A 13,626-nucleotide genomic window follows, 5' to 3' on the forward strand; every position below is an offset into this window, starting at 1 on the left:
GGAGGCAATATTCTTCTGTCTTAATTATGCCAGGGCCAGGTACCAAGCAACTAGGGACAGCCCCTATACTTGAAGGCCCTCTGAAATTATTCAAACTAGCCAATCCTAACCTATTTCCTCTGCCCTGCCTTGCTTTTACTGTGGAAACTCCAATAAAATGTCTAGTCTAGTTTTTCCCCTTGCTCCTATTTTCTGCCTCCTGACCACCCTGAGGCTTCCCAATGTACTGCTTTTTGATGTGGCATGACTCTTGTTTCTAAGACCTGTGAGGATAATAAACTTTATTTTCCTGACCTCTCCTACATCTCCTCTCATGGCCACACCTGACTCTCCATCACATGAAGGAACATAGAACAGCGAATTTGGGTCTTCCCTGTTTTTTTCCTCGGTTAGCACAGCTAGAGGTTTATTGATTTTTTATTGATCTTTTCAAAGAACCAGATTTTGGTTTCTGCAATTTTCTCTATTGCTTTCCTGTTTTCAATTCCATTGATTTGTGTCCTAATGTTTATCATTTCTTTTCTTTTGTTTTCTTAAAGCTTAAATTTTTTTCTTTCTCTAGTTGCTGAAGGTAGAAATTTAGATTGTTGATTTTAGATTTTTCTTCTTTTCCAATACATGCATTTAATGCTAAGGACTCTAAGCACTGTTTTCATTGCATCCCACAAATTTTGGTAAGTTGTATTTTATGTTCATTTAGTTGAAACTGTTTTTTAATTTCTCTAGATATTTATTTGACTCATGTCTTATTTATAAGTATGGATTTAACCTGTGACTATGTTGTGACTTTCCAGCTGTTTTTCTGTTATTGGCTTCTAGTTTAATTTCATTGTGGTCTAGGACCACAGTTTGAATGATTTCTGTTCTAGGTTGAATTGTGTTCCCCTCCAAAATATGCTGAAGTCTTAACCCCCCAGTCCCTGTGAATGTGGACTTTGCAGATGTAATTAAGCTAGGATGAAGTCATTAAGGTAGTCCTAATCCAACATGACCAGGGTCTTTCTGAAAAGAGGAAGTGCCATGTGAAGACAGAGACACAAAGGGAGAATACTATAACATTACAGAGGCAGAGAGAGGTTGGAGTGATGTAGTTGCAAGCCCAGGAATGTCAGGAGTGACAGATACCACCAGAAGCTAGGAAGAGGCAAGGAAAGATTCTCCCCTACAGATTTCAAGCAGAACATGGTCCAGCTGACACCATGATTTTGGACTTGTAGCCTCTAGAACTGTGAGACTATAAATTTCTGTTGTTCTAAGCCACTCAGTTTGGGATACTTTGTTATAGCTGCTCTAAACTAATAGAATTTCTATTCTTTTACATTTAAAGTGTGTTTTATGGCCCAGAGTGTGGTCTATCATGGTGAATGTTCCTTGTGATCTTTAGAAAAATGTGTATTCTGCTGTTGTGGAATGGAGTAGTCTATAAATGTCAATTAGATCAAATTAATTGATAGTGCTGTTCAGGGAAACTACATTCTCACTGGTTTTCTGCCTGCTTGAACTATCAATTAGTAAAGGAGTAGTGTTGAAGTTTCCAAATGTAATAATAGATTTTTCTATTTCTCCTTGCATTCCTCTCAGTTTTTGCCTCATGCATTTTGATACTCTATTATTTGTTGCATATACACTAGGATCGTATAATGCTCTTCTTTGTCCTTGATAATTTTCCTTGTTCTGAAGTCATCTTTGTTTGCAGTTAGTATAGATACTCCAGCTTCCTTATGATGAGTGCTAGAATTGTGTTCATTTCTCTACTCATTGATGTTTTAAATAATTTTTATAATTTAAAAAATATTTTAACAGCTTGAGTGATGTACTTCACATACATATACTATTCATTGGCTTTTAGTATATTCACAGAGTTGTGCCACCATCAACACAATCATTTTTGAACATTTTTATTACCCCCCCCCAAATCTCTGCAACCCCTTAAACAATCCTCTATCATCTGCCAGATCAAGGCAGCCACTAATCTACTTGTCTATTCTGGACATTTCACATAATATGCGGTCATATCGAAATGGAATCATATAGTATGTGGTCTTTTGTGAATGAAATTAGATAACACATGGTCTTTTGTGAATGGTTTCTTTCACTTAGAGTGACATTTTCAAGGTTCATCCATATTGCAGTATATATCAGTATTTCATTCCTTCTTGTTGCTGAATAATATTCCATTGTATGAATATACCACTTTTTATTCATCCACTAATCAGTTTGTGGCCATTGGGGTTATTTTCACTTTTTGGCTATTATGAATAATGTTGCTATAAACATTTGTGTATAGCTTTTTGTGTGGGTACGTTTTCATTTCTCTTGGGTGTATACCTAGGAGTGGGTAACTCTATGTATAAAGTTTTGAGGATGTGCTAGACTGCTTTCTACAGTGGCTATGCAATTTTTACATTCCCAGCAAGAGTGTATAAGGGTTCAAGTTTTTCCACATCCTCTCCTACACTTGTTATGGTCCATCCTTTTAATTTTAGCCATTCTAGTGGGTGTCAAGTGGCATCTCATTTTGGTTTTAATTTTCTTTCCCTGAGGACTAATGATATAGAGCATCTTTTCATATGCTTTTGGCTATTTGTATATCTTCTTTGAGAAATTCCTATTCAAGACTCTCTCCTCCCTCTGTTCTTTAGAGGCAGGGTTTCCCTCTGTCACTCAGGCTTAAGTGCAGTGGTGTGATTATAGTTTACTGTAATCTCAAATTACTGGGCTCAAGTGATTCTCCTGTCTCATCCTTTTGAGTAACTAGGACTACAAGTGCATGCTATCACACCTGGCTAATTTTTAGAATTTTTGTAGAGATGGGGTCTTGCTACATTGCCCAGGCTAGTCTCAAACTCCTAGCCTGAAGTGATCCTCCCACTTTGGCTTCCCAAAGTGCTGGCATTACATGCCTGAGGCACCACACCCAGCCACTTTGCACATTTTTTACTTGGGTTATTTTATTTTTAAAATTTTAATAGTTCTTTATATAGTCTAGACACAAGTCACATCTGATATATAATTTGCAAAAATTTCTTTCTTTCCTGTGGTTTGTCTTTTTCCTTTATTTATGGCATCTTTTGAAACAAAAAGTTTTGATTTTGCTAATGTTTGATTTTTTTTTGTTGTTGATATTTTGTTGATATTTTTCTTTTGTTGCTTATGCTTTTGGTGTCATATCTAAGACTCTATTACCTAATTCGAGATCATTAAGAGTTTTATTAATAGCTCATAAATCTAGGTCTTTGGTCCATTTTGAGTTAATTTTTGTATATGGTGTGAGGTAAGGGTCCAACTGCGTTCTTTTGCATGTGAATATTCAGTTGAAGACTACTCTTTTTCCATTGACTGATCTTGACACATTTGCTGAAGATCAGTTGATCATAAATGTGAAGGTTTATTTCTGGACTGTCAATTTTATTCCAAAACAACTGGAGGGTGTCAGGATGGCCAAGTGATCTAAGGTGCCAGATCCCAAACAGCTGGAATTATTGACTACTTAAGTACTATGTTCCAAGCATGAATTCATTTACTCCTCACAATAACTGTGAAGTGGGCACTATTCTTACTCCTGTTTGATGGATGAAGTAGCGGAGATACAGAGTGATTTGCCTCATGCCATATACCTTGTAAGTAAGTGGCAGAGCCAGGGTAAAGCTTTAGGCTGACTGATTTGAGAGAGCCTGAGCTCTTAACCATGCATGCTGCAAATAAAAGTTAGAAATCAGAACTTTAGAATTCCACTGAAGAGCTCATTTTAAGCAAAAGGGGTGGGAGTCCAAATGGCCACTAATGGCTGGAAAAGCACAACAGGGCAGGGGGCTCCACGAGCTTGCTTTCTATCGAGTAGCAGAAACGAATCTGCCTTCCTTAGTTGAAACCTCTCCACCCCAAGTTGAAAATTTGCACCGGCTCTAAGTCACAGCACTAGGATGGCTTCTTGGGTTCCTGGGGCAGTGCAGACTCCAGCGAGCGGTGGCGGATCCCCTTGCCCAGCTCTCAGACCGACCCCTGCCTACCGCAGCTCTCTGCCAGGAGCCGGGGGGTGGGAAGGAGTTGGCGCTCTCGCGGGAGGCTTCCTGGAATGTGGAAACTCTCGCGAGAAGATGCGTCGTTGCCTCGGTAACCGCGTCGCGATCGGGAAATATGGCTGGGCGAAACCTCGGTCTCAGGGTCAGTTCAACTCCAGACTCCTGGGTAGCGACTGGGTTCCAGGCGACTGAGGACGGCGATGCTCCTTTAACTTCAGGTCTAAAAGTCTCTGCCTCTTTTACAGAGACGCAGCGTTCCAGGGACTCCGCTCCCGCCACGCGTTCAGAAGCCTGCTACACCTCGACCGGACCTCCTCGCCAAAGAGGAAGAATACAAGTAAGAAATTCAGCGGTTGAGCTTTTCCTTCTTTCTCTCATCTAAATGAGGCTGTTGATAAGTACTTTTCCTAGAGACTGGCTGGATCTTCGGGGCACTCATCGTCCAGCATTCTTTTCCCACCGTTCATCTGCCCTTTATCTTTTCTCTTTCACCTGAGTAGCTCGCCTTAGAAGATACTTGAACGGGGCGAAACTTCAGCCCCATATTCGTCAACAAATTGATACTGTTGGGAATGATTTGGATAGCAGGAATAGTTCAGGTTCTAGTTTAGCTAAATTTCTAGTTGCGCTTAATTTCAGTTTCGTTGGAGTTTACGTTATGCAAATTTCCTTTATGTTTGGTTTCTAAATTGAAGGCTTGTTTCTCAGTGCAACTGAATTACCGTTCTCAACCTCATTTGGTGGCAGTGAGAATTTCCCTTCTTTGTGTGTTCTCAGTGTAATTAAAGCTATCTTGAAAACACGTGCTTTCGTTCTTGGCCCATTTCACTCCTTATTCCCCAATTTCCACACAGCAGCCAGAATAATCTTTTAATTTCATTATGTAATTCCTTTGCTTAAAACTCTACAGTAGTTTTCTGCTGTACTTCAAAAGCTCGGACACATCTGGCTCCCGCCTACTCTTTTATTTGATCTTGTGCCCTCTCTGTTTTGCTCAAAACTCTCCAGCCTCAGTGGCCTTTTAGTTCCTAAAACTTTTTCCTTCTCTTTCCTTGAGGGCGATCACACGTCTTCTATCTATAATGCCGATTGGTCTTCCTTAACCATGCTAAGTGGGCTCCCCTGTTGTTCTTTTTCATTCTTATTGATTTTTCTTTTTAATTAGCATAATTTGTTACATTCATTTGTGAGTTTACTTTTTAATTGTCTGTCTTCCCCACAAGGGCAGAGACCACGTTTGCCATCGTATATACCCTTACAAAAAAAGTATATTTTAACACTCCTTTTCTTTATAATATAAAGTAACTAATTTGAAATTGGAAAACAGTCTGGCAGTTCATCACAGGGTTAAACATAGGGTTACCATATGATCTGTATTTAAAAGTAAAGCATATTTAAAATTAAAACTGAAGTGTGCTGTTTTTAGATCAAGTACACAAGCCAATTTATCACAGCAAGTAAGAAGGTAATAATCCTCTTCTCTGATCAAATTATCCCAGTTCAAAAGTGTCCTTACTCAGCCTATTCTGTTGTCCATACACACTTCTGTATCAGCTGTGCCTGAACCAAACCGATTATCCTCATTGCTATTAACCAAGTGGTATTAAATACCTGCATTGCTTAGGTTAATATGTTTAATTATTTGCCAGTATATTTTGTACCTGGCTCTGGTGTGTTGTTGTGTTGTCAAAACTGCAAGGGGGTTTCGGTCTAGGTCTAGTTGCTCATTGCACAGATTCAATTATTGAGACAAGGAGGATTGCCAAGGATGAAAGGAATTTTTAATATGAGAGAAGCTGCCTCAAATCTGTCACTCAGACTAAGGGAGTTCATGGGCCTTGAAAGGAGGGGCCACGTGCCTTGGGGCAGGTCCTGTATATTGGGGGCAGGTTGTTGGGGATGGTGGATCATCAGGAAGTCTGCCCTGGGGCCTTCAGAATCTCAGCCTTCATCTTGCAGAAAATCCACCGTTTCTGGGAAACAACTCAAAAGGTCACATGGTTAGTTAAGGGACAGGATTATAAATTGGGGTCATTGACATTTGATCAATGGCCTCCCCAGCCCCCCCCTTACAGTTGGCGATATAGTGCTGCTTAAAGTGAGATATCTGCAGTAACTATTCTATTCTAGCAGGAGTTGTTTTATGGTAATTGTAGCCAGTTGTTACTTGTTCTGTTATCTGTTCCCTCAGGTGTGCAAATCTGAGACTTACGAACAGAGTAACTCCTTGGCTCTGCTTAAATCTGGTAGACCACTCTGTGCCTTGCAGAAGCATAAAATGTCTGGCCATCCTTATAAGCAAGATTACAAGTTTACAATTGAGTATAGTATCAATTTTACCACCTCTTGTTTTAAACATATCGGGATATCTTTTAAATAGATAGAACACAGCACTTCCCAGGGACCTCAATCCAGAATCTTCTGCAGTTCAGCTCCTGTCAGAGAGTTGGAGGAAATAATCACTTTTTGAGAGGGTAGACCAAGGAACTTGCTAATCGTTCAAGTGGTTTTCCAAGCTTTAGGCCTGTATTATAAAACCGGAGAGCTAAACAATAAAATCATGTCATAAATGGTCCCCATAAAACCCAATTACATTGGATTTATGGATTAATTAGCGAAGAACTGACATCTTTATGCTATTGAATCTTACCTTCCACAAATATAATACATCTCCATTTACACAGCTCCTTTTTTTTTTGGTCATTTAATATTTTATCACTTCACTACATGAAAGTTTTACATATATAATTTTTTTCAAGGTGTGGAATAGTTTTTGTTGCTATAATGAGTGGCTTTTTTTAAATTATATTTTCTAATTGGTTGTATGTAGGGACATTATTGGTTTTTACATGTTGATGCTACAATAGACATTATTGCTGCCCGACCAGGTCGTATTGCCTGCTGCACAGAGAAGAGCCAATACACCAAGACAGTTGGGGTTGCAATGGAGAAAGGGCTTAATTCCACAGCTCTAAGTGGGGAGCTGGGAGGAATTCCTCAAATCCACCTTCCTGAAAATTTGGGAGAAAGTGTTTTTAAAGACAGTTTGGTGGGCAAAAGGCTAGGCAATTGGGTTTGCTAATTGACTGGGTTTGGGCAGAACCACGGGGGTGTAGAAATTGTCTTCTTTGTTGAGTTGGTTCTTGGGTGGGGGTTGCAATACCAGTTGAATCAGTTCCTTAGTATGGACCATTAATCTGGGTAGGTCATCCTTTCCACCAGAATGCAGGGCCAGGATGGTATCTCCGAAACCAGCCTTAGGTTTCGTAAGAGTGATGTTATCTATGGGTAAAGTTAAGAATCTTTATCACCATCAGCTATGTGACTTCTGAGTAGCAATATAGGAAAGCAAACAAGGGGACAGTGGCTGATCATTATTATTATTTTTAGCTATGCCTGTGCCTTTGTAAAGTTTAGGCCTTTACCACAGTTCTCACCTTGCACCCCTTTATTAATTTGTAAAGGGCAGTTTCAATATGGATCTTCAGCCCTGATGAACTCTCTCATTCTGTAGAGTCCCTTGGATTTTTGATGAAGGCAGTCATATTATATGCAAATTCTGATAGTTTGTCCCTTTATAATTCTCGTGCATCGTCTTTTTTTTCTGTTTAGGATCTCTGGTGCAGTATTGAATAGAAAAAGTGATGGTGAGCTTTCTAGATTATAATTTTGAGGAGCCAATTTTTAATAATTTATCACGACATTTGAGGTTTGCTGTAAGGTTTTGCTGTATTTCCTTTTATCAGGTTTAAAGTTGTTCTCCTTAAATCCTTGTTTGAATGAATGTTAAGTCTATCAAAGTCCCCGTCAGGTTTTAGTCTGAAATGTCAGTTCTTAGTGTGCTCATGGCCAAAGAATGACCAGACACACCAAAGCAAGGCAAGCATGAAGATGAGGTTTATTGAGGAAAGAAAGGTAGGATTATAGGGCAAGAGCAATATACAGGTTTACAGAGCATGATACATATGCCACAGATGATGACCGGACTCATTGTCACAGCAAAGGGAGAGCAAAAGAAAGGGTGCAAAAAAAGGGACTTGGTTATGGTCTGCATCTTGTTTTATAGTGCTCAGATTGGGACCTCCCTGGTGGCTCAGACGTCACCATGGAACCACTTTGATTGGACAGTTAGGAGTTGCAGTACTACGCGTGCAGGTTGTTTTTAGGTCAATTTCTGAACTCCATGGTATCTATGCTGCTTGGCCTGTGGGATAGAGGGTCCTCAGCATTCTTTTGCAGCTGGTGTGCTGAGTTATGATTGGTTGATTCATAGGGTATTCCCTCCTCCCCCAGGTATGGCAGTCATTGGGGAGAGGGTTAGGGTGGGACAGGACCAAATGGCTGGGGGCCTACCTTCATCCTTCTTCCCTAGTGGGGCAATTGCACTAAGGCAACGGCACCCACTTTTGTCCTTAAGAGACCCAGAATCCCTCGCTGTCTACCTAACATCCCCCCAATTAGCTAATGATATGTTGTTTCCCCCTCCTTTAATGTTTTAACATACTGAACTACAAAGGCAGGTTTTTTGTTTTCCTTTAAAGACTGCTGGATTTGATTGCTATAATTTTATGTCAGTTTTTTGCCTCTATGAACAAAAGTGAGATTGGTGTTATGCTTTCTTTTCTAGTTCTTTTCCTTTCTGATTTTGATATAAAAATTATCCTACCTATATGAAATAAACTGAATAATTTTTCTTTTTTGTTCTTGGGAGCTTTTTATAATTAGAGAATCTGAGTCTAGTGTTTTTTTGTCAAGGGAATTCCTTTTGTCTATGAATTCAGTCTCTTTAATGATTATTCATCTATTTATATGTACTATTGCTCCTAGAATAATTTTTGTTTATTGATTTCTAGAAAAGTGTTCATTTCATGTATGTTTTAAAATGTATTAGCATAAATTAATTATATGCTCTTGATGGTTTAAATCTTGACTGTATCTGTAACTATATACATCTCTTCTTTTGGAGGTTTTCCAATATTGTTTGTTTTTGTCTTCTCTTTTTCTATCACGCTTGCTGGAAGATTTATCTGTTGGTCTTTACAGAGAACTAGATTTGGTGTTCTTGCTAATCTTCGCTATTTTAAAAATTTCATTAGTCTTTACAGAAAGAAAGAGATAGAAATGATCTCTTTTAATTGTGGTGGATTTATTTATTAGTTTCTTCACCTCATTTATTTTGTTTTTCTTATTTTTAAATAAACACATTTGTCTATAAATTTCTCTCCAACTATAGGTTAACTATATTGCAGGATCTGTTTCGAAATGTGTTTCTTTTGTGGTTATTTAGTTTTAAATATTTTATGATTTTCATAGTGGTTACTTAGGAGTGTGTTTTTTAATTTCCAAGCATATAGGATTGTTTGTTTGCTGTTTTGTTTTTATTTTTAAATTTATTTTTAATTACACTATGGTCAGAGAATTAATGAGATGTGGATTTTTAAAATTGTATTGAGACTTATTTGTAGCCTAGTACATGTTCAGTTTTTGTAAATGTTCTATGTGATCTTTGACAGAAAGTGTATTATCAATATTTGTTGGCTAATCTGTTAGATTAAGCTAATTAAGTGTTCATAATATCAGTATCTTCACCATTTTTTTCATAGTAGCTTTTTTGGTTTCTGTTAGAAGTGTATTAAAATCATCAATTGCAATTATATTTTAAAAATTTCTACATATATTCGTGGCTATTTTTGTTTGGGGCTATATTATTTGATTTAAATCTTTTTGATTCATGTCATTATTACGTATTGTCTGTTATCTTTTTTCATCCCTTTATTTTCAAACCCTGTGTCATTTAGCCTTAAAAGCATTCCTTTTATAATCAGTCTGGTAATTTCTGCCTTCTAGTAAGTGAATTTAATTTATTTACATTATTTGAAGTTGTCTTAGCTGTCTTATTTTTCGTGTTTTCTATTTGCTGTGTCTTTGTTTGGTTCTTGTCTGTCTGCTGTTGGAGTGAATGAATTTTCATTGTCTTTATTTTACTGGTTTGGAAAGACCTTAGAATGTTTTAACTTGGTTTTCCTCTGTCTTTCAAATGAGATTTTTTTTTGTTTGTTTTAAATATACCCACAGCAGTTAATCATCAGTGTTATTTTTATAGTTTGTACTAACTTAGATTTATCATGTTTCTGATATCTTCATGATTCGGTTTTTCCCGGTTCAGTTTCCTCCTTTCTAAAGTGTAGACTTACACTTAAGACTGAATTTTAAACTTTCCAGACTTTTCTGAAAATTTTGTTACTTTACACTTATTCTCTAATGACAGTTTATCTGAACGTAGAATTCTAGATGGCCAGTTTTTCCTTCTAAGCCCATTAAAGATACTCTTTCATTGTCTGTTGATATCTAGAGATGTTAATGAGACATCTGCTGTCAGCTTTTTAAATAGTCATGCTGGTAGACTGTTTTTCTCTTTTAAAATGATTTGGTAGTTTAAAGAATATTCCCTTAATCTTTAAAATTCTGCAGTTTTACTATGATGTGTACAGATGTGGATTTATTGTCTTTATTCTGTTTGAGACCCATGTCTTTCTGTACTTCCTTATAGGTGATTTCCTCATATCTATCTTCCAATACATTCATTCCCTCTTTAGTCCATTCTGTTGTTCAACATATCCATTGAATTTTTAATTTCAGTGACTATGTTTTTCATTTATGTATTTTATTTGGTTCTTTTTCAAATTCAATGTTCTTTTGTAATAATATTTGGGTCTTGCCTAATGTTTTGTATTCTTGCTTTTTTTCCAAAATAAAATGCTAATTTAAAAATATTTTTTAGATTTTTATATTACCTCTAGTTCTTATGGTACAGATTTTTCCTTTCTCACATCTGCTGATTCTCTTTTGCTTTCTAAGGGAGTCCCGTATATTCTAGATAGTAAATGTCCTTATAGGCTGGTTCTGAATTTACCTTTACTAGCTTAGAGTTTTCACTGGTTCCAGGCCAGCTTTCTTCCATACTAAAGTTTTGGCATAGTGTCTCTGTACCATCTGGATAGATGAATTTGGATTTCACTCTTATGCATTCTTGTTGCTCACAAGAGAATCTTTTCCACCCATGGCTGTAGCTTTGTTTCTGCTCACCTGAGGTTATGGGCAGAGTTTTTGTACCCTGTGTTTCACAGGTGTAGACCTTCATGACTCACATATGCATCAGCTTCTAACTTTTAAGCTATTTTGGCTTCTGTTGTTGTTTACTACTCTCACTTTGAATTGCTGCTTTATTCTTAGTACAAGGGCATTTCCCTTGCCTGAGTTTGAGCTTAGCAATATTTCCTTTATTGCATTTTATCTGGCATTTCTGTGGATTTAGAAAAGAATAGTCTTCTCAGTCATCTGGGCCTACTGTATTGATTGGAAACTTCTAGTTAAGTCCTCATGATTCCTGTTAGGGAAATTTGAAAAATCAGGTAATGACATCTAAAAATGCAACTTTAAGTCTCTCTTAAACATTTTTCTTTTGACCAAATAATCCTAAAATTAAGATATTAAGACTGTTTTAAGAAAGGATATGATACTGCTCCTCCTTTTTTCCTGGGGTTGGGGATTGTAAGTGGTTTGTGTTACTTCTGAATCACATAACTAAGAAAAACAAGATCTCATTTTTTAAATTCCTCAACATATCTTCTTAATATAATTTCAAAAGATCCTGTTAATAGCCTAGAAATGTGACATTTCAATTGGAAAAAAAAGGTATATGCTTTTGAAGATGTTTATTATAGTGTTAACCTTTGAAAGCGAAAAGGAGACTTGGACTAACAATAGTGATGGAGTTCAGTACATTATGTTAACTGTAATTCATTAGAATATTGTGTAGCTGTTTAAGGTGCGAATTATAAAGATGTGAAGATAAACATATTCCTTCTATATGTGGGAAAACAGTACAAAATTGTATGCTATAGATGAAAATTGGAAGGGAATATTGAAAATAAAAATGTTTGGATGATAGTGGTAGGATTTTGGGCAATTTTTCCATTAAAAACAATTACCTTCAATGATACTGTCATTCTTGCAGTCTTGATGGGACCAAGTAAATAGTATTCCTATTCTTTGCTAGATTCCAAATAGGATGAACAATAATAATTTTAAAAAAGGAGTGACAGGTGGAAGTCAAAATAGTCACCTTTATTTCTGATGAAGCTGATATTGAAGTGTGTAGCTGAGGTGTGAGCCACATTGTGTCTGTCACCAAACCCCAGATTAGGCTCCTCAGTCACAGGTCTCCTCTGTTCCCTGCCCCCTTCTGCCCTCAGTTACAGCAGGAACTATCTCTGGAGAAGGAAGGGTTAGAACTGATATTCTTTGTAGGTAGGCTAATTCCAAGAAGACAACTAGTGAAACAGAGTTGAACTCACACAGCTTATTCTTCCTAAATTTATTAGTTAGATTAGTCACTTCACCTGCAGTGAGTAAAGGGCCACAGAAAGGCTAGTACTTAGTGTTTGAGTTCCTACCACAAGGAAGGAAGAATTATGGGGAGTTGGGGATAAGTTCTAATGGCTCTCTTCATTTTAGAGTAAGAATGTCATGTGTATGTTTTGGCATTTTTTGATTAGGTCAATTGCCAAAGTGTAATTGCTGAAGTTTAATTTTTTAAATTTTTGTTAGGGTCTTCAGTATATCCCAATCATTAACTTATTTTCTGCGTTTAGGCATATAAATGCAGAATTGGAAGCAAAAACAGCTGAACTAGTTCGACAAGCTGATGAAGTAATAGTAAGTTACTGTATAATTATTACAAATTTCATGTAAATGCTAACTTAACTTTTTAATTTGATTTATGACATATATACAAAAAGGATCCAATGCATAAGTGTTCAGCACCATGAATTATCACAAATTGAACATGAATATATGTGCATAGGTATAGGTATATATATGATTTTGAGTAAAAGATAACAATCATCACTAATATTCAGATAATGTATTTCTTAAATTCTACAGTTGGATGTTACTCAAATTCTTTGAGCTAGACTAAAATAATATTTATAGTCAGGAAAAATGTAGTGAGGTTTTATTACCAGATGATGTATCAAAGCATATCATTCCCCATTTTAGTACTGAATTGGGTGTTCCTACTTTAAGCATCCCTTCTTAAGCATCAGCATTTCCATTATTAATTGATAGGATAGAGTAGCCCTTCTTAGAGGAATAAAAAGTCTGCTTTCTTTTTTTTTATTATTAATTTTTTTCTTTTCTTTTTTTTTTTTTTTACTCCTCGGAGAGTCATTGCAAAAAAGAGTCTGCTTTCAAACGGTTTCCAGTTTTTACCCTAATTTAATTATAATTCTTCCTTTCAATCTTCCCTGCCCCCATAAATGGAATTCATAGAGGCAGGGAAGGAAATCTAAGCAATATTTTAATGCCTTATACAAATCCATAATTATTTGTTAGTTTATGGATGAGAAATGTATCCTATATAACCTTTCAAGTAATATATTAAGATAATGGTTACAGATGTGCCAGTTGCATTTGTAATTAAATATTTTACTAAAAATATATATTTTTATTCTATCTTTTAGTTTTTGGCAGTGCCTAAAAGGCAGGAAAATACTTGTATACAAAAGGACCCCACATTATAGTAGAATGAGAGATCTATTAT

At 36.6% G+C, this 13,626-nt stretch overlaps 1 protein-coding gene across 1 annotated transcript in view; it reads left to right on the forward strand.

Annotated features, from left to right (window-relative positions):
* The first annotated feature begins 4,134 nt into the window (after positions 1 to 4,134).
* Positions 4,135 to 13,626, forward strand: part of TEX9 (testis expressed 9) — a 77,458-nt gene continuing 67,966 nt past the window's right edge. The window contains exons 1-3 of the mRNA XM_012658036.1: positions 4,135 to 4,164; positions 4,268 to 4,359; positions 12,677 to 12,740. Of these exons, the coding sequence (XP_012513490.1) occupies positions 4,138 to 4,164; positions 4,268 to 4,359; positions 12,677 to 12,740 (183 nt within the window). The 5' untranslated portion in view covers positions 4,135 to 4,137. The remainder of the gene's footprint in view (positions 4,165 to 4,267; positions 4,360 to 12,676; positions 12,741 to 13,626) is intronic.

Source organism: Propithecus coquereli, unplaced genomic scaffold (genome assembly GCF_000956105.1).
Source record: "Propithecus coquereli isolate 6110/MARCELLA unplaced genomic scaffold, Pcoq_1.0 Scaffold57, whole genome shotgun sequence".
In the NCBI taxonomy this organism is placed as follows: domain Eukaryota; kingdom Metazoa; phylum Chordata; class Mammalia; order Primates; family Indriidae; genus Propithecus; species Propithecus coquereli.